Raw genomic sequence first — 20,294 nt, forward strand, 5'->3', positions numbered from 1 at the left:
CAATCGAAGAGAGCGGCGAGAGGATGTTTTGACAAGTGCGGGACGTGAGGTTCCCTCGCAGGCGACTGGACAGAGTCTTGGCGAGCAAATCACGGGCCAAAGCCGCTCTCCAGATCAGATGGCGTCGTCCAGGGCAAGGGCTTGGCGGTTGAGCATCATCATACATCGCTCGCGTTCAAGTGCTCGGTGGTATTCCACGAGCTGCCTGGTTATATTCTCCGCCTGCACGATTGTGTCCAACGACTGTTTCCTTTACCTTAAATAGCAGGCATCAGGATGGGGGACGCGCTCGCCCCCAGCTTTGCGCCTTTCTTCGGCATGGTACGTGGTTCCTCCACAACTTGCTGGATGCAGATGACCTAACATGTAAACGCAGAGCGGTATTGCCTTCGCCGTATGCCTCCCCGTAGCTTTGTACATACATGTTGATCTCTAGCTGACGCCCCCTACAGATGATATTCGGATGTTTGTCGTTCTGCGCCCCCCATATACGATTCCCCCACAACTGATATCGGTCCAGGTGCCGGAGCTGCCTATGGCACGGCGAAGTCGGGCATTGGCATTGCCGGTGTAGGGACGTACAGGCCAGACCTGATAATGAAGGTAGTTTGGCGCCTTGTAGATTTACAGACGCACAGCTAACGCCCGCAGTCCCTCATCCCCGTCGTCATGTCTGGTATCTTGGCAGTCTACGCTCTCGTCATATCCGTTCTCATAGCAAGCGACATACGGCCGCCGCCAAATAAGAACTACTCCCTGTTTGCAGGGTTCATGCACATGGCGGCAGGCATGTCTGTGGGTCTCGCTGGTCTGGCGGCCGGCTATGCGATTGGCATTGTGGGCGATGTTGTATGTCTGGTGCGTGCGGGACCTCAGGAATACATATTGACAGGATTAGGGCGTACGGGCCTACATGCGGCAATCACGAATCTTCGTCGGCATGGTCTTGATCCTCATCTTTGCCGAAGTGTTGGGATTGTATGGGTATGCGGTCTTCTACGCAGGCAGCCTGTTGTTCCGCGCTAACCTACTCTCCAGGCTGATTGTCGCGCTCATCTTGAACACGCGAGCAAGCGGTTGAGGCGCAGGTATCGATATCATGTGCACAACAGTTCCGACAGCAGAAGAGCAGATGAGGATATTCAGAACCACCGAGTCCGGGGCAGAATGCGGACTCGGAAGAGCATTGCGCGGCGTCATTTCATCTTAAGAGGTTATTCATGTCTGGTCAGGTTAGTACAATCGAGTTGGCTGTATATCTAGGGAGCGTCAATTGGCACGGCAGCTTGTTCTATATCAGAATTGGTGTACAACCATTCTCCTCACTTACTACCTACCGGGGCACCCTTTTTGCGACCCCATCTTATTCTTACAGCGCAGTGTCCGGGGCGGAGTCCAGACAAAGCCTGCCCGTCAGCCCGACGTCCGACTGCATTTCCCCAACTCCGCCAAGGTTGACCGCCAGCGAGGACCTTGTACTGCGCCTGGCGGTCGACGACACTCCGTTCTGTCTCGATGTTTCGCGTTGGTGATTGCCCATCATCTACAGTGGACTAGCTGGGCAGCCGATGCGGGTGGTGATGTACGGGCTAATTGAGTAAAGTGTCTCGTCTGCCCGAAACGCCGCCCAAGGTGCCGCTGCACTCGTCTCACCACGTTGCCGTTCGGCAGCAAGGCGCAGTGGTACTTCCCAGATTAAATAGCAAGACGACGCCCGTCAAGCCGGCAAACGTTGAGGTGTGTGCACACAAAGCTTTCCCCTGTGGTGGCTTTGTTAGCAGAAACGCTCCCCTCCCCCACATTGTTTCGTCATATCGGTCCTTCGACGGAAGAGGAACCGCTCCGAGGGATTCCCCCGCGGCCACTCATCCACCAACACAAGCTGCCCGCACCACGGCGACTTGGGCGCTCTCTCTCACACTCACACACACATGGTGTGCTTGCGACTACCACAACCGCCCTCCGCGACTCCTTTTCAGGCCTCTCCGCCATTTGTCGGCCGTTTGCCGCTCACAAACACGCCCGCCGCCGCGCAGCAATGCTCTAAATAGAGAACCCAAGATACCCTTCCTCGCAACACCTTCAATCTGCCTCGTAATTACCGCCGCAACACCACCGCAGCCATGGCCGCCGCGGTGCATAAGCTGCTACATCCCCACTCTCATGCCCACGCGCAACCGGAGCCCAAGCAGAGCGAAGCGCATCCGGAGCCGGCGCATGCCGAGGCGCAGCAGGCCTCAAATGAGAAGCGCGAGGACGAGAAGCAGAAGGTCGCGCAATGGGTGGACCAGAAGCAGCCGCTGAGCCCGAACGAGATACACCAGGATCCGGACAAGAAGGTTGTGGGACACTCTTCAAGGGTGTTGCGACAGGAGGACTTTGAACTGATCAAGACCCTGGGGACTGGTGAGCGCTCCGGATTCCCAGGAGTGCTGCTGGGCCGGGAATGCTGATAGACTGTGCCAGGAACGTTCGCGCGGGTATGGCTCGTTCGGTTCAACAACGCCCAGGGAAGTGACAGAGACAAGGTGTTCGCGCTGAAGGTCCTGAGGAAGGTGGATGGTATGCGGGTTTCCTTATCTATCGGTTCGCTGCGGTCGCTAACATGGCCGTGTCTTAGTGATACGCCTCAAGCAGGTCGAACATGTACGGAACGAGCGCAATGTGCTCTCTGCAGTCGCCGGGCACCCTTTCATTACCACAATGGTGGCGAGTTTCCAGGACCACGATTCCCTGTATATGTTGGTATGACGCGGGCTTCTTCCCTTTGGCAGAGGTAATGTCTGACAGAGGATAGCTCGAGTATTGCCCCGGAGGCGAAGTCTTCAGCTACCTCCGGAGAGCACGGCGATTCAACGAGCCGACATCGCAATTCTACGGCGCCGAAATTGTGTTAATATTAGAGTATCTGCATGAGAAAGAAGGAGTAGCATACCGAGACCTGAAGCCGGAGAACATCCTGATCGACGCAGAAGGCCACCTTAAGCTGGTAGACTTTGGCTTTGCGAAGAAAGTGGAAAACCGTGAGCATCTTCGCTGTAAAGATACGTGGACCTTCGCTAATGGATCCAGGGGAAACATATACGTTGTGTGGTACACCAGAGTACTTGGCGCCAGAAGTCATTCGGAACACTGGTATGTTTACGAACGGCTGTTTTCTTTGAGTGCACAATTGACACTGGATAGGACACGGAACAGCGGTAGACTGGTGGGCCTTTGGCATCCTAATCTACGAGTTCCTAGTCGGCCAACCCCCCTTCTGGGACCAGAACCCCATGAAAATCTACGAACAGTACGTCACCAACCTTCTATTGTTTCCCCACCCCTTTGCTAACACCATTTCTCCAGAATCGTCGAAGGCCGCGTCCGCTTCCCCTCGGCCATGTCCCCCGAAGCGCGCGACCTCATCTCGGGTCTCTGCACCGTCGACACGTCCAAACGGCTAGGCAACATCAAGGGCGGCGCCAGCGCCGTCAAGTCGCACCCCTGGTTCCGCAACATTGATTGGGATGCGCTGTATAATCGAAAGGTGAGGGGGCCGATTGTGCCGCATTTAAGGGGCCCAGCGGATGCGAGGAATTTCGATGATTATGAGCCGGAGAGCGGGAATCGGGAGCCGTATAGTAAGGAGTTGAGGGAGAAGTGGGATGAGTATTTCAAGGATTTCTAGAGGGGTGAGGTCGGATTGGGGGTGGGTGTTGGTCAGTATATGTTGTTGTTCTTGTTGGGGTGGGGATGGGCTCCTTTGAATAAATGGAGGTGGCAAATATTCATTTGGATTGGGTAAGACGGAGGGATTGATTGATATCCAAGAGCAGATCGGAAAAACATAAGAGCAAGGGGAAGAAGGACATGACCTCGCGTCGAAAAAAACCACCCATCTCGCGACGAAATCACCCTCGTCTTCAGCAACAGACGATACGAGGAAGAGGACGTCTATGAAACGGTATACAGTACACGCTCCATGTATCTATTGGCTTGCAGCTACGTACATTTTTTCTGTATTCGTTTGGAGGCTGTATTCACGCGTCCGTCAAGGTGGCGGCTTTGGCGTGGCGTCTGGGAGTAAAAGGATCAGTATCTTGTACCGTTTTATGTGGGGAATTGTATATCTGGATAGGAATGAATGGAACTAACTGCTCATGATGACTTGGCTTGTATGTAGGATGGGACCACAGCGTGAGCGACATTGTTCAACAAATCTCCGCAACACTCTTCTCAAAAACTTCGGAGTTGTACGGGCGAAGCTATGGGGGTAGGGACGCTATGTGGCTCTACAAGCTCATCCACCTCTTGTTCAACCCCGGGAACTTCCAAACGTGCTCGTCCTCTCGCTATGACCAAACTTCACCATCCCAATACGGGCTACCTACCGCAACCCGCCTCCCTCCCCACCTCATCCTCATGCACCACACTGCCCAGAGTACCCACCGACGAAGCCGTCAACCTCCTCTCCCTCACCGCTTCAATCCCCCTTCCATCCTCTCCCTCTCCCTCTCCCACCGCCTCCCCAGATGTCACCCTACCCCTCTCCCTCGCAACCCCAAACCCGAATCCAAAAGAGAACATTCTCCTAACCACACCGACGTACGAAATCTGCGTTGAAGTCGAAATCCAACTCTTTCCCACCCCTCCATCTCCAGCATCGCCGTCCTGCAAACCAGAGCCGGAGCGAGAGCTAGAGCTAGATCCACCGCCACCACCACCCCTTTCCTCGAACAACCCCGGAAACGACGTCAGCGTATCTTGTCGTCTATTCACGGACTCGGCGCCCGGGGAGCGAAACCGCGAGAGACAGGACGAGCAGATTGACGGTGACGCTGCGGGTTCTGGGGAAGTAAGCGGTACGGTCGCGGCGATATTCTCAGCGCCAATGCAGTCTGGCGGTGGAGGCAGAGGTATGCTGGTTGAGCAAGTCGGGCATTTGAGTCTGCGGGTGTGGGTGTGAGTTTGGCGACTCCTGCGGTTGCGAGTGCGGCTTCTGCAGGCCCTGGGGTTGAGTGGATCGGGGAGGGGAGGCGTGGAGAGGTATTGGAAAGGCGGAGGCATGTCTCTCCTCGCTTTCTCGGTTTCGTGTGAATGTCTCTGGGCCCTCGAAACTGGACTTGACGCTGAAATCTTCGAATGCGTTTATGTAGCTCCGAAATTGCGATGGATGTGGCTTGTGAAGTAGGTCAGGGTATCGTGCAGTTCCCTTTTTCTTGCAGTTCGTTGGCGGTTTGCTGGATAGATGATAGCGGGCGGATACAGCAGGTTTGCTTCGCGGTCCTTTGCGTTCGCTGGAGCAAGTGCTTAGGTGCTGCAGAATTCAAACGGGGTCATAGAGCTGGCAATGAGAGCGAATCGGACCAGAGCTCAAATTACGAGCAGATCGAAGTTTTCTATAATGTTCGACGGATCCGGATTTGCTGACCTTGCTTGTGCAATTCTCAAGTGCGTGTGGAAGAGGAGTAAGTGAGTAATAACGTCGTCCTAGTCGAGCGGTGAAGTGGTGTTGAGAACAGCATCTCCCTTCGTAGGGTTAAAGGTTCATAAAGCGAGTGGCTGGAGCCGACAAGGTGACGGTGATGGTGATGGCCGATCGTGGCGTGGTGGTGAGTGACGAGTTGAGACGGTGAAAGGGGGTATGCAGGTGATCAAGTCGCTGGCGCGCCATGACGTGGTGGAAACGGCTTGGTGGAGGAGGTAAGGAGCAGTGATAGTAGAAGACGTATAGACTGAAGAAAGTGAGGGATTGGTTAAGTTGTGGAAAACCTGACGGTGAAGATTTGAATGGTAGTGGTGAAGGCGGGAACCACACTGTACAAAGTGAGTAGCAGGATGGGTTAACAACAACTTAACAACACTATGCCGTATCCACTCGCAGCTCATGCTCCTTCGGATTGTTGTAAGCCACCGGTCATTCCGATGCTGAATAGGATGGTGAGAAATCGGCTGATGTCACGTGACCGATACTTCACTGCCAAGGCTATACGACAGCTGTGCCTTGCTTGGTCAACATTGGACAGCTGCAATAAGTGAGGGAACACGGAAATTGGTGACGGACAGTGATGGAAGTTTCCTAAGCATTTGGAACACACAGGCACGGTTGGTAGGTGTTGTGTGCTGGTCCTCGGTAGCTTTGATATATAGAGTTGGTTGCCAATCATGAGGTCTGGGAGGTCTCATCAAAAGCAAACCCTACGGAGGTAGAGGATGCACATCCAACGAAGGATCCAACCCCATCGACGACGTCGGCCGTAGCCGAGACTCTCTTCGAGACGAGATTCGTGGTGGCTTTTGGTTCAGGCCTGTGTTTGATGGGGGAGCAAGCCGGGCAGAAGCATTTCACTGCAGGGACAGCCCTCCCTCTAGCGCGAGGATAAAGTTATTCGATAACACCACCTGGGCACCACCGGGCTGCGAAGACGCTCAACACCAACGCTGCACCCCGCCGCCCGCGCCCGGCCGGCTTTCCTCTTTTCCTTCGTTTCTGTTGATGACTTGACTCCCAGCCGCTCTTTTACCTCCGCTCTGCTCCTCCCGTGACCCTTGACCCCTTCTCCCTTCAGCGTCCTCCATCGCATGTCTCGCATGTTCCACTACTGCCCTTCACACGTCCGTCCTGAGCAGCACGCCCGCCACTCCAGGCCATTGCAGCGCCTGTAGGCTGGCTGGCGCTGTGATGGACTTCAAGACGAAGCTCAGCAATGCCCGTCAAAGGCTGCCGCTGCTGCGCCGTGGCAGCCAGCATTCGACATCCTCGCCACGCTCGCCCTCGCAGTCGAGAAGTGAACATGGGCCCTCTGGAGGCCGCCGGTCAAGCATGAGCGCGTCGTTGACCAAGCTGCCGGCCGTGTCCTCGGGCAGCGTGAGCACAGCGGAGGAGAAGCCCATGTCCAAATCCGCCGTGCTGCCTCCTCCCAGAAGGTCCGAAGAGGAGAGCTCCATGGCCAGGAACAGCACCTCTACTGGTACAACTTGTAATGCTAGGGAGCCGCCGCGCCACTCGCAAGACAACACCGTCGCCAGCGCCGCATCCACCTCCGCCTCCACCTCGGCGCTGCCCTCTGCCCACCCGCACCCCGACGCTCGCATCGCAAACGCCTGCCCTGCCGTCACCTTGGAAGGGCCTACGCCTGTACGCCTGCCCGTCGACGCTGCTGGCCTGCAATCTCCGCCCGACGTCTCGACACAGCTGTCAGGCCCCTCCGACGACCAGCCCTCGGAGCTACCACCGTCGTCCCCACGCACCCAGACAAAGTCTACGCACCCTGGCCTCCCGAGGCGACAATCCCTCGTAACCTCCTCTAATGCGCGCGTAATCAAGACTCTGCTCCAACCTGAAATCCCTCAGGCTGCCATCACCTCCGGCCCTCCCACCACAGACTACTTCGCCGGCGCCCCATCCTTCAACACCCGCATGCTGAACCGCAAGATTTGGGTCAAGCGCCCGAATGCCTCTGCGACGCTGGTCCAGATTAAGGAGGACGATGTCGTCGATGATGTGCGGGAGGTGATATTGAGGAAATATGCCAACTCGCTAGGCAAGGTGTTCGACGCTCCGGACATTAGCTTGCGCATATATCCTCGAGACGCAACGGGGAAGTCGGCTGCAGATCGGCTACTGGGGCCAGAGGAGGAGATGTGCAGGACCTTGGATGCCTACTACCCAGGTGGACAAACAATCAACGAGGCCCTGCTCATCGAGGTACCCCAGAGGCGGACCCCCAGACCTTCGCCTCGCGTTCCAGTCTTCTATGCTCACCATGACGACTCTCGATTCAACGAGCAGCCCTCGGAATACTTCCCGCCAATGGGGCTCGTCAACCCGTCGCCCGCTGCCCTGACAGCTGCTTCTCAAGAATCAAGAGCTTCCGTGCCACCAGCCCACTCCATTGCTGTCCTTTCAACAGGACAGTTGCCCAATCTCCCGTCTCCCGGTAGCGCGCGGAAGTCTCACCACGGCCGTCCAAAGTATCCACGGCACAACACTGCTTCACCCACCGCCCTGACCGGCGCCGTACCAAGCTCGGCCGGTGGCTCTCGTCCGCCTCAGCGAGCCCGCCATGATTCTATTGCCTCCGAAACAAAGCATTCCACCTCTTCGGGGAATCATCCCATCCCGACCCCTCCTGCTCCCGTCGATTCCATCGTGCGACCTGGCTCGAATCCCCCTACCCCTCGCGTGGCCTCTCCAAGGCCAGACATCAAGAAGAGAAGGAAGGCAAAGCCGGCTGAGACGCCTAGTCTACCTGCCGAGTTGGTTGACACGGTGCCCCCCATCAACGTGCTCATAGTGGAAGATAACATTATCAATCTGCGGGTTCTGGGCGCCTTCATGCAGCGGCTGAAGGTCCGTTGGGCAAAGGCGATGAACGGAAAGGAAGCCGTCATGAAGTGGAAATCGGGCGGTTTCCATCTGGTGTTGATGGACATCCAGCTGCCCATCATGAATGGCTTGGAGGCTACCAAGGAGATTCGACGGCTCGAGAGGGTGAACAACATTGGCGTCTTCAGCAGCGGCAGCAATGAGGCGCCCAACAACCGGCTGGGTGAAGGCGGAAGTGGCAATGTCGAGGACGACGACAAGCTCGGTGACAGGAGTCTGTTCAAGAGCCCGGTTATCATCGTGGCTCTTACAGCCAGCTCTTTACAGAGCGACAGACACGAGGCATTGGCGGCCGGCTGCAACGATTTCTTGACCAAGGTGAGCTTGACCTTGGAGTTATCATTAGCGTGAGCTGACCTCGTCCTTAGCCCGTCAACTTCGTCTGGCTCGAACGCAAGGTCAAAGAGTGGGGATGCATGCAGGCTCTCATCGACTACGACGGATGGCGCAAGTGGAAAGATTTCGCGCCTCCTCAGAACGATACCACCACCAAGCCTGTACTCGCACCGAAGCCCAAGCCGCCTGCGCTCGCCGCCACGTCTCCCACAAGCGGCACACCAACTCCGTCAGATTCCAATGGGTTCGGTACCCCTCCCACCAGGCCCTCGGACGAAGAGAGGAAAAACAAGAGGAGAAGCTTAGGTCCAACGTCACGTCCTCCTCCATTACCCGAAGAGGATTCTAACGTCGAGTCTCCCGACGTGGATTCCTAGGATCCCGGAAAACAACCCGCACATTTCCTGTCGGCTGTAAATTGGCTTTTCCGCGGTTATTGCATCTAAGGTGTTGTGCATCACTTGATATCTGGGATTTGCGGAGTTCCTTACGCTTTCCTTCTTCTTCTTCTGCTGTATTCTGCTTCGGGAGCTTTTTTGTTCGTCCCTGGAACTACCTGGGTTTCGACGAGAAGAAGAGTAAAAGGGTGGAGTCGAGACATTTTGCATCTGCCTGTGGCAGGTCTACTAGGCACTGCCTAGATTCGTTTCTCTTGAGGACGCACTACGGGAAAGTGCTTGAACAGTACATGCTTTTTGGGAATAACAACGGTGCTGCCTCTGCTGCTGGTTGATATACACATGGAGCATGGGGTTAGCTGGAGTAATCGTAATGTTTCACGCTTTGCGTGGTCGTTTCTCTCTACACAGTATACTGCCATTATGCAGGGAATAACAACATAGTGGTCAGCGCAGAATACCTATCGACGTCATTCCATCTCGTCTTTGATTATCCATCTGAAGTCCCATGTGCCGGGCAAGGATGTGGATGTTGCCCCGCCAACACCTCCGCACTAACCTCATTCCAGGAAATCAAATACACGGAAAGCACAGACTCCAAACTGAACCTCAACTGCGGCTTTTGGCAGCAGAGCCGCAACCTCCCTTCCTCTTTCTCTTCTTCTCCTTCTTTTCTTTTATTCTTAGCGAAGGGAAAAAAAGGAGTTCGAGGCTTCGCGATGCCTCCGAAGCAGGTGTATGGGAAACGAGCGAAGAAGACGGGGGTTACGACGAGTTTTGCGACGTTGCTTTCTCCGGAGAGGGATGGCAGGACGGATGTTGGTGGGGAGAGAAAAGAGGCGGTAGGGGAGCGGATGAATGGGAAGGTGAAGAAGGGGGATGTGGATGTTGAGGATATTGAGAGGCGGTTGGAAACCTTGGTGTTGGGGGATACGATTTCGAAAGATGGGCCGAGGAGTCCCGATACGACACGTTCGAAGGTCCAGAGGAAGGTTGCTGTTTCGGTGGAGATAAAGCAACGGTCGTCTCTTCTTTCCCCGGATGAGAATGTTATCGTCTTTGATGGCGATGGGAAGAGGAGGGGGAACAAGGGAGGGCGGAAGGCTTCGGAGAAGAGGGACGCGAATGTTGGATGTGGGAAGGGGGCGAAGTTGAAGGGGAGGAAAGATGATCAGATGGAAGTAGGGGAGTCTAAGGCAAGAGAGGGAGGGACCGCAACCGGGGTCGAGAGTGTGGGGGTGGAGGTATTCAAGTTGCCCGTGAGACCAGCTCCGAGACCAGACTCCGAGAAGCCACCTACAGATACCGTCCAAGTGATAAACCACGACAAAGACGGCGTCCGCGGTGCACTGCCTCCAACAACGCCGCATCCGGAGCCGCACACCAGGTCCGGCGAGCAGAAGAAGAAGACCATCTCACTAGAACCCACCCACGACATATACACGCACTACGCGATCCCCCTCCTCACCCTAAGCAGCCAGCACCGCATCCTCCCCTTCGCCGACTGGGCCAACCGACTCGACGCCTTCGCCACCGTCGAAAAGATCGCCGAAGCCTCCTTCAGCGAAGTCTACCGCCTCCGGGCGCGCGCCGCACTCCCCAGCCGGCACGCCAATGAATCCGTCCTCAAAGTCGTCGCGCTGCGAACACCACCGAACGCCCCGCTACCAAGCGAACATTATCATGATTATCATCTAACCCGACAGCTCAAGACAAAAGCAGACATGAAGAAGCAACTAGCAAAAGAAAGAGCCAAGCGGCAGCAAGACGACGAGTGGAAATCGCACGTCGACGACGTCCACGGCGAAGTCCGGTTACTCCAGAACCTCAACCACATACCCGGCTTCACGCAGTTTCGCGAAGTCACGGTGCTGCAGGGGCGGCCTTCTGAATCGTTTGTGCGCGCGTGGAGGGAGTGGAATAAACCGAGACCGAAAGAGAAGAAGAGCCAGTTCCCGGACCCGGGGAGGAAGACTAGCTACGAGGATACGCAGCTCTGGGCTGTCATCGAGATGCAGGACGCGGGGACCGATTGCGGCAACGTCATTGAAGCCGGGGGTATCAGGTCCATCTGGGAGGTGTGGGATGTTTTCTGGGGCGTGTGTTTGAGCGTGGCGAAGGCCGAGGAGGCGTGCAGGTTTGAGCATAGGGATTTGCACATGGATAACATTTGCGTGAGGGTGAAGGGCAAAGAGGGAAGCGAGAGTGTGACCGAGGTCGGCGTGAGGAATCCGTTGAAGAGGAAGTTGGGTTTCACGGAGCTGGAGACGACGGTCATCGATTACACGTTATCGCGGGCTGATATCATTGTCGGTGTCGGTGCTGGTGGTGGGACGTTGGGCTCCGCGGCGTCGTCGCCGGCGTCCTCTTGTGCGGATTCTTCGCGTCTGAGCGATAGCGACGATGCTATGACACGGCAAGTTGAAGTTGCGTACCTGGACCTCAACAAGGACCCCTCCCTTTTCGAAGGCGACGCACAGGAAGAATACCAGTACGAAATTTACCGCTACATGTGGGGTATAGTCTTCCACAACGATCCCCTACGGCAGGATCCTGCCGTCGACGAGGGCGACGACGAAGTCACCGGCAAAAGGGAATCGCAATCGCAAACGCGAACCCAACGTCAGGACTATGGGCCCGAGACGCCTCGGAAACACGGCCCTGTGCCACAGACGCCGCAGCGAGGTAACCACACCCGCCGTCCCCCAGTAAAAGAACTATGGAAGCATTTCCACCCCAAAACCAATCTCATCTGGACACACTTCATCCTGCACTCCCTCCTCCGCCATCTCTCATCCCACGGCAACGAACCCTCCACTTTGACCCCATCGAGCATCATGCGGGGTATCCAAGGCGTGCATCTCGATCCGCGTAGCCCGGAAGTCTATGCCGCGGTCAGCGAGAAGATATACAAGAAGGCCGTCACCTTGCACAGGATCCTGGTCAAGGTGGCCGGGTTGCTGGAACCGAGTGCGTTGGGGAGGAGGAGCAAGTTGGGATCCGTGAGGGATTTGGTCGTTGTGGCGTTGGAGATGGGGTGGTTGGGTGTGAGGGATGTGGAGGGGAGGTAGGTGGTAGGCATGTTGTACGTTGGATGGATGGATGGAACGAGGTGGTGATGGATATCACACCGTTCGTAGGAAGACTCGGAAAGAAAGCATGGAGGTTGTCATGGCATGGCATTTTCTTTTCTACATACGTCTTGCTGTTGAGGGGCATTTCTGGCGTTTTCCGAGCTTGGGATTGCGTGCGTGCATCTTCATGGGCGGGCGGGGGTTCTGCATCTTGAGGTTTCCTTGGAGAGTTGGGTCTACTGAGGGATTCGGTATATGTTTCCTTCCTTTTCTTTTCGACGCATAGCGCGGTTGTTGTAACGTGCCTACACCATGATATATGGAGTCGTTCATGACCAGCTCATTCCTAAGGGTGCTCGCCTAAATCAATTCGGATCCTTTCTAGCGACCGAGCGGACTTAAATGATGTAAACGCAAGAGCCCAACCCAAATTAGCTGGATTTTGTGCTGGGAGCGTTTACCCTAGATGTGTGGTTTGATAGATGGATCCAACAGACCCTCGGACACCACGCTCAGCATCATAACACACCACATCAGGCATCACCCGCAATGATTTTGAAACAAGGTTGAACAGTTAGGGAAGATTAAAAATATCTATCCACACCTCCCGTTAAGCGTACAACGCGAGCAACCCGTCCCGTATAGGGACAAATACCGTGCAGATAAGACGCGAGGTCTCAGACATAAGACATAGGATGGTAAAAGCAATGCTAAACGCCCTAATGACGCACTCAACTCCCTAAAGCGACAACACTCTTCAACCAAACTTCTAATTCATCCTCGACTCTCGAAGTTCACCGACCCTGTCCAAAAATATCCATTTACCGTTGACACCGTCAAGGTAGGCAGACGAGTGCATGTTATCAGACTCCACCCAGGCTGCCTCCTGTCGCTCGGACAGATCTAAATCGGCAAAAGGGTACCAGTCTCGGCTTCCTACGCCTGGCGCAACATGCGCAAAACCTCCTCCTTCTCACTGGTTGGGAGCGTCGATAGCAGGTTGGTCACGCCTCTCCAGCCAGCCGCACCATTGTCGTGGATCAAACTCGCGACTTGGTCCGCAACCCGTTGCTGCCTGATCTTCTCAACCTGCTCCTTGACCCGCTCGCGATTCTCCTCGTACCATTTCGCAACACTCTGGTCATCGTTCTCAAACTGAGGAAGGCCACACCAAGCCTTCAATGCCTCGAGACCCTTCGCACGAATAAGGGGGTCCTTGGCGGGGCTGGCGACAGAGGGATTGGCCGCAGCCGCTATCAACTTGAGCAGCGACTCCTCGTTGAGGCGACGGCGGAGACGCCAGTAGAAGAAGCGACGGGCATTCTGCCAGCGCAGGGACCTGCGAATTGTACCCTTGGCTTGCATACGGCCAGCCCGATCGTGCAGGTCAGCAAACTGGAGCGCAATCTGGCCGTAGATAGGGAGGAGTCGGTGTTCGCGCTCCGTCATCTGCTTCTTGAGACCTTGAAGCTGGTCCTGGGGCGTCGACGGGTCGTTCAGCCGGCGCTTCAGCTCACCATATGTTGGGTCCAAGCGAGCCATAGTTTCAAGCTGTCGGTCCTTCCTGAACTTGATGCCCACAATGCCCTCTGGCTCGAGCACACCGCCGCGAGCATCCTCGTCCGCGTACATCTCCATGACTTGAGGGTTGATCGTGGGATCAACGACGACCCATGATCCACCACGAAGCTCACCCAGCGGCGGAATGTAGACGAAGACGGGTTGTTCATAGGCCACCAAGGCATCGACAATGTACGAACCATACTTGAGCACCTCGTTGTACATGTCCCGCTGGCCACCAGAGAAACCACGCCAGTTGGCTAGGATCATCAGCGGAAGCTGCTCGCCATGGTTGAAGTCGTTGATAGCTTGAGCAGTCTTGAAAGCAGAGTTGGGATACCACACACCACCAGCCTCAGATGTAATCTGCTCGGTGGAGCTTGGGTTGGCGGGGTCGGCGGGCGTAACATTGTCGACCTGTCGGGTTTCAACACCAATGACACCGACAGGGATGCCACCCAGACGAGCACGGCCGACCACGACCGTCTTCGCCCAACCGCCAAGCGCCTCCTCGAAGGATCCTTCGTCGAACAGACCGGACTGGAAGCCCTCCTCGTCCTGCTTGCCGGCAATGAGATGCCTGACGTCGTAGCCGGACTTGGCAGGAGGGTAAAAGGTGACATCGCGGTCCCAATCGTCGGTAACAGGCGAAATAGGAACCGGAGCGCCCTTCTTGTTAGGGACATACGACAGCCACTTTACGATCTTGGAAACACCCTCAAAGTCGTCTTCCGCAGTCATGTGTGAGACGCCGTTCCTGTACATGATCTGCGTACCGCCGAGTTGCAAGTTACTGGTGTACACCTCGCGGCCGAGCAACTTGTTGATAGCAGGAGCACCAGTGAGGATGATGGGCTGGCCCTCGATCTGAATCGCACGTTGTCCAAGACGAACAAGGTACGCACCGATACCTATGAGAGTGGTTAGCAATGCGTTCATCAAGTTCGAAGGTGCACTACATACCAACAGATCTGCAAGTGACCAAGGTGATGGTGAAGATATCCTCATAAGCGCGTGACGTCTCACCAGCAATCAAGCCAGAGCCACGCAGGGACTCAACGCCCAGACCATCCTCCGCGCCAACAATAGTGGTGATCTTGTATCTTTCCTCGCCACCGTCGTTGATTTTCTCGCAGATAACATCCTCGCGCTTGCCGTCGACGAAGTGCCTGTACTTTTCGGGAGTAAGGTAGAGGTAATCAAAGCCAGACTCGGGCTTCTCGGGATCCTTCCAGGCAACCGAGAAGTGGGGAATGAGTTCTTCAGCAAGGCCTATTCTCGCACCGGAGTTGGCAGAAAGGTAGATGCGAGGAATACCCCGCTCACGAGCATACTCGGAGCACTTCTGGAAGAATTTGTCCTCCTGAGGTCCGAACGATCCGATCTTGAACGTGATGTCGTTGGCGATGATGACGAAAGAGCGCCCAGCGTCATATTCTGGCGTCTTTGCTCTGACAACCCATCCTACCATGCCAATGCTGTTGGAGCCAGGTTCACGATTGATTTCGACGATGTTGTCGTTATCATCCAGGACAAGCTCCGAGTATTCGATGCACTCGCCCTTTGGAGGCTGCTTGCTGCGCACTTGTGGATTCTTTGCCGATGCAGCGTTCCAGCTGTTCTCGATAGCCTGGCGGAAAAGCTCCGGAAAGTCGTAGACATATTGAGTACCCATGAGGTGCGCCTTGTATCTTTTTGGCTGGAGCGCGCCCTTGGTAGGATATGGTGTGGACACCGGCTGCAGATGGAGAGGACCAGTCTTCTTGTTGCTGCCAATGTCGTGGAAGATCCACTTGCCAGCCTTCTCAGACTTGCGCTCTTCGTACATGTCAACATTGATAACGTAGCCAGAGGTGTTCTGGATCACGACGCGCAGAGGATAGGTCCTGCTGGGATTCTGGTTCTGGTCGTTGATGATGATTCGGATTTCGGCACCGGTAACGCGAAGGCGCCACAGTCGCCGACCGAACCGCTCCAGGAAACCATAGATCGCCTCCTGGACCTGCTGGGGCTTGAGGGGGAACACATGCGAGAAGTTGATGAAGATGTGGTTCATGTCGGCCTGGTTGGTGCCAACAATCTCGAGAGCATCCAGGATATCCGTCATCAACCTGTCCGTCTCAGAGATCATGTATTGTGCTGTAGGGATATTCTCGCTGAGACGACCGTGCCGAACCACGGCCCTCAAGAAGTAGCGCTTATCGCTCTCTGCACCCTTACCGACAGCCTCGTAGATATGGATATTACGATTCTCAGTGAAGACGGGCTTGATGTGGAATTTAGAAAGCCTGTTAAGCTCAAGCTGGAAGGCCAGGGCGGGTTCAACGTGACGGATACTCTCATCTTCAGTATAGGTAGGACCTCGGAAGGTATAGTAACCAGGGTAAGTTCCATCCTTATGCCCGCAGATGAAAGTTACACGGCGAATACGACGGGCGATGAACTCCTCCTTGTTCTTCTGGACAATTTCTACGACCTTGTCGATAATCTCCTTGTCATCTAAGCTCTCGGCGTCGCGGATCGCAATGTTGAGCACTCCGGTGAGCTCATCCTGAGACTTGATTGCAGGGGCTGGGGTACGCTGGTTGTGCAAGCTCTCCTTGAGGGTCAGGCCGCTCTTATTCTTGCTGACAGCGGGGAATGTCTCCAAAGCCATCGGCAGAACGTTTTCGACATCATCGATGTACGGCGCGGGGACAACGACACCCTTTCGCGTAGGCTCGCCCTCGATACGAGACTGCAAATAACTCATATCACTGATGGAATGAATCCGAGGCGGCCGGTCAGTTGCAGGAGTGCCAGGAGTGGAAGGTGCGGCGGACTCGATGGAAAGGCCGAATTCGTGGTCGAGAACCCTGCGCAAACAGAAGTCCCACGAAAGGAAGTATCCGTCGGGGCTCACATGATGGTGGATATCCGTGATCTGGTACGCACGATATGCTCGTCTGGTGTAGACTTCCAAGGCGGCCATAGCAACCCAAGGTTCCGGGTGAATGAAGAACTGCGGCAACACATCGAAAACAGTGTACCGTGAATCGACCACCTCCTTGATTACGTCGAATTTGGGCGCACCCGGCTCACTGCCGCTTTCTCCATATGTAGCGTTCATAACGGATTGGCGGAGGATGAGTTCCATCTGGCTACTGCGCTCCGCGAGTGATGGCATCGCGCACTGGATACGCACCTCGCGCGCCTTGAGAGAGACCTTGGCTGTCTGCCTGGATTCGAGGTCGGTCAATTTCTGCAGCGCGGGCTTGAAGTACTTGGCCACATCTTCGAAGCCGGGGTTGTTGGGCCGATAGCGGTCCAAGATGGCGAGGATAAGATTGTTCTTCCCGCTGACCTTTACATGCGACAGAACAATCTGAAGCACCTTCTGGATGTTCTCGCGGTTCTCGTCACGGAGCCTGAGAATCACCTCCTCGTCGCGAGAATTGCGTGAGGAGAAGAGCTTCTCCACCTCCCAGTAGCCTTCCAAGATCTTGATCATCACCGAATACTCATGGGCTTTCAGTCCTTCCGAGTAGCGGTTCATGACATCAATCATGGGTGCCGCGGACACCTTCAGGGATTCCGCCTCGCTCCTGGACATGTTCTCGTCCAAGAACCGCTGGAAAGCCTTGCTCAACTGCTTCGCGGGGAATTCTTGATGCCTCTGATGGGACTTTTCCACGATTTGCGTCAGAAGGCTGTCGAGCCTCTGCGGAATGCGAGCGTGCAGCGCCGATGTCTGAGCGGCCCACTCTCCGTAAGGAAGTTCCGGGTTGCGAAGGACCTCTACCAGCTCCTTGAGCGTGTCCAACATGATTGGTTGATTGTCGAAGCCCATGAGGATATTCTGGAGGATATTGTAGAGGTAAGCGAACCGCTGCGGTGGCTTGGTTCCCATGATCTGAGGTGGGCCGTAGTCAGGAAGGCGGCCGGTGTACGGCGTAGCCGACTTGACCCTGGATGGATCGTCCAGAGCAAGTATTCCCAGGATATCGCCAGCCTCCAGGGTGGCTCCTGGCTGCTTGATGAAGTTTACAACGCCGTCTTCCTGGGCCGTCAATTGCATGTACATCTTCATGACTTCGACTTCGGCAAACGACTCCCCCTGTTTGATGTGGGCTCCATTCTCCACGGTGAACCTCACCAACTTACCCGGACTGGGTGTTCGAAGCTGGGTGGGATCGTTCTCCTGCTCTAGCAAGCAAGTCTTGCCATCAATGGAAACCCGAGTGGCACCGACCTCGTCCTTCCAATAGACATTGTGGGACTTGCCGCCAAGCAGAATTAGAAGACCTCCATCTGCCAGAGCTCTCACGCCAACCGAGCACCTTGTTCCGTTGAGGAATAGCAAATAGGTATCATAGCTGGTCCGTGTAACGGTGAACTTGAACCGTTGCCCCTCGTAGATGAAATCGACCTCAAACACGGTCTTGAGAACATCCTTGGCCGGAACCTGGCCCTTCTCCAAGCTGTTTCGGTACTCAGCAAAGACCTTTTCGCTCTGCACATGAGCCTTGGTAACAGCACCGCAGACCACGGCGATATCTTGCTCCGGTCGCTCGGCGGTCAACTTCTTCGAAATGAGCTCATCGAGCCAGCCTGTCGTGATCTTGTTCTCCTCGAAGTCGGGCGTCTCCAGCAGTTTAATGAGGTACTCGACGGTCGTCTTGAAATCTCCGCGAATGCTCATTTCCTTGAGGGCAACAACCATATGTTTCCGCGACGCTTGTCTGTTCTCGCCATAAGCGAAAATGTGGCCAAACTGCGAATCAGAGAAGCTGTGGATCCCACCTGCAGAACCCACCGAGAAGTAACCCCAGACGTTTGAGCTACTCCTGAAGTTGAGATCGTGCATGGTGCCGCCAGAGGGCTTGAAACCCTCATCGGGATCCTCGGATGTGATACGGCAAGCAGTCGTGTGGCCCTTGGGAAGGGGCCGTCTCTGATTCAGCGAGCTTCCCTCCTTGGAGAAGTCAAAGTCTATGGGGGTAGCCGTGTGAGGGTCGGCACCATAGAGCAATCGGATATCCCTAATCCGGTGCAGGGGCAAACCCATGGCAATCTGGAGCTGAGCGGCAGGGAGGTTGACACCAGTAACCATCTCGGTCGTGGGATGCTCGACCTGGAGACGGGGGTTGAGCTCCAGGAAGTAGAACTTGTCGTCCTTGTGAGAGTAGAGATACTCGACGGTGCCGGCGCTAACGTAACCTACGAGCTTTCCGAGGGACACGGCGGCCTTCTCCATCTCCCGGAAAGTCGTTGGGCTCGCCACAGTGACGGGGGCCTCCTCAATGATCTTCTGGTGCCGTCGCTGGACCGAGCAGTCACGTCCGAATAGCGAGATGTTGTTGCCATACTGATCCGCCAGAAGCTGGACTTCCAGATGTCTGGCTTCGCCAGCAAGCTTCATGATGAAGATGGGAGATCCAGGAATTTCAGCCGCTGCCGCGCGGTATAGACGGTCGAAATCCTCTTCCTTATCCACCCGTCTGATACCCTTGCCTCCACCACCTTCGGAGGCCTTAACCATGACGGGGAAACCAATCCGCTTGGCCGCCGCCAGGCCCTCTTCAGGCGAGTGAACACAGCCCCGGTCGTAGACTTCCGGATCGACGGTAACGATGCCACTTTCATCGACCCTAACCTCGTCGACGCCTTCGCCGGACCACGGGATACAGGGTACTTTGGCGTGTTGTGCAACGATTGTGGAGGAGATCTTGTCACCCAGAGATCGCATGGCCGAACCCGGAGGACCGATGAAGACAATCTTTTTGGGAGACGCGGCGAGCGATTCGGGAAGCCTTGGGTTTTCGGAAGCGTGGCCCCTGGATGTAGATGTCAGCTAGGTTGGTGCACTGGATTAGGCGGGGTAGAACTCACCAGCCTGCCCACACGGCGTGGACGTCCATGCGTTCAGCAACGTCGACAATGAGCTCGACATTGGCATAGTTGTTGTTGTTCGAGCCTCCAGGGACCTGCGGAAAGCGTGTCAGCCATGCGGTGACGAGCGGGCTCTTCCACTGCAACAGGTACTCACCTCGACATACTCGTCGGCCATGCGAATGTACTCGGCATTAGCCTGGAGGTCGTCGGGCGTGGCCATGACGGTAAATTGAATCGCCCGCTCATCGCCAAACTGTTCGTAGGCCCATTTCCGCACCGACCGGATTTCCTTGACAGCAGCAATGCCGTTATTCGCAATGAGTACCTATGTGAGAATTGAAGGTCAGCATTCGCGGCTCCCACGACTCGGATTCCCCTCATGGGAATGCACAGGAAGGCTATGAGCATACCTTGGTAATGACGGTGTGGCCCTCATGCGCTGCCACGAAGTCCTTCACCTTGCTGGGCTGGGCAACGTCGAGGTGGGAGCCGCCAATGAAGTGTGAGGGCAGCTTGTACTTTGCAGCGACGTCGCCGTTGGTAACGCCATTCGTCTGGCCATTCTGAGCGCCAGCCATTGTGTCTGCCTCGATGGCCATGTCGAGAGGGAAGAAAGAGAGATCGTGGTGTTGCGGAGGAAGGACCGGAGTAGAGGTGGAGGGTGACGTTCGGCGTGTTTTT

General features: G+C 55.6%; 6 protein-coding genes across 6 annotated transcripts; 4 read left to right on the forward strand and 2 right to left on the reverse strand.

Moving 5' to 3' along the window:
• The first annotated feature begins 150 nt into the window (after positions 1 to 150).
• Positions 151 to 1,325, forward strand: EI97DRAFT_433695 (vacuolar ATP synthase-like protein 16 kDa proteolipid subunit). Its single transcript, XM_033798440.1, has 7 exons — positions 151 to 321; positions 377 to 394; positions 453 to 465; positions 521 to 603; positions 652 to 849; positions 899 to 984; positions 1,039 to 1,325. Exons 1-7 carry the CDS (start codon positions 277 to 279, stop codon positions 1,079 to 1,081), a joined length of 486 nt encoding a protein of 161 aa, XP_033653831.1. The 5' UTR covers positions 151 to 276; the 3' UTR covers positions 1,082 to 1,325.
• Positions 1,326 to 2,111: 786 nt separating this feature from the next.
• On the forward strand, positions 2,112 to 3,960 carry EI97DRAFT_474282 (serine/threonine-protein kinase YPK2/YKR2). The gene is made up of 7 exons (XM_033801892.1): positions 2,112 to 2,406; positions 2,467 to 2,562; positions 2,621 to 2,745; positions 2,798 to 3,023; positions 3,073 to 3,135; positions 3,187 to 3,292; positions 3,349 to 3,960. The coding sequence occupies exons 1-7, from the start codon at positions 2,124 to 2,126 to the stop codon at positions 3,668 to 3,670; spliced, it is 1,221 nt and encodes a 406-aa protein (XP_033653832.1). The 5' UTR covers positions 2,112 to 2,123; the 3' UTR covers positions 3,671 to 3,960.
• Positions 3,961 to 4,365: 405 nt separating this feature from the next.
• EI97DRAFT_442757 (uncharacterized protein) lies at positions 4,366 to 5,049 on the reverse strand (the record flags this gene model as incomplete). The annotated part of the gene is made up of 1 exon (XM_033799774.1): positions 4,366 to 5,049. The coding sequence occupies one exon, from the start codon at positions 5,047 to 5,049 to the stop codon at positions 4,366 to 4,368; it is 684 nt and encodes a 227-aa protein (XP_033653833.1).
• A 1,120-nt stretch (positions 5,050 to 6,169) lies between these two features.
• EI97DRAFT_433698 (uncharacterized protein) lies at positions 6,170 to 9,563 on the forward strand. Its single transcript, XM_033798441.1, has 2 exons — positions 6,170 to 8,689; positions 8,740 to 9,563. The coding sequence occupies exons 1-2, from the start codon at positions 6,665 to 6,667 to the stop codon at positions 9,082 to 9,084; spliced, it is 2,370 nt and encodes a 789-aa protein (XP_033653834.1). The 5' UTR covers positions 6,170 to 6,664; the 3' UTR covers positions 9,085 to 9,563.
• Positions 9,564 to 10,280: 717 nt separating this feature from the next.
• EI97DRAFT_377961 (uncharacterized protein) lies at positions 10,281 to 12,176 on the forward strand (the record flags this gene model as incomplete). The annotated part of the gene is made up of 1 exon (XM_033795639.1): positions 10,281 to 12,176. One exon carries the CDS (start codon positions 10,281 to 10,283, stop codon positions 12,174 to 12,176), a length of 1,896 nt encoding a protein of 631 aa, XP_033653835.1.
• Positions 12,177 to 13,115: 939 nt separating this feature from the next.
• Positions 13,116 to 20,212, reverse strand: EI97DRAFT_474287 (acetyl-CoA carboxylase; the record flags this gene model as incomplete). The annotated part of the gene is made up of 5 exons (XM_033801893.1): positions 13,116 to 14,650; positions 14,703 to 19,555; positions 19,611 to 19,705; positions 19,768 to 19,938; positions 20,024 to 20,212. The coding sequence occupies 5 exons, from the start codon at positions 20,210 to 20,212 to the stop codon at positions 13,116 to 13,118; spliced, it is 6,843 nt and encodes a 2,280-aa protein (XP_033653836.1).
• Positions 20,213 to 20,294: the final 82 nt, after the last annotated feature.

The sequence above is a fragment of the Westerdykella ornata genome, assembly GCF_010094085.1.
Source record: "Westerdykella ornata strain CBS 379.55 unplaced genomic scaffold EI97scaffold_11, whole genome shotgun sequence".
In the NCBI taxonomy this organism is placed as follows: Eukaryota; Fungi; Ascomycota; class Dothideomycetes; order Pleosporales; family Sporormiaceae; genus Westerdykella; species Westerdykella ornata.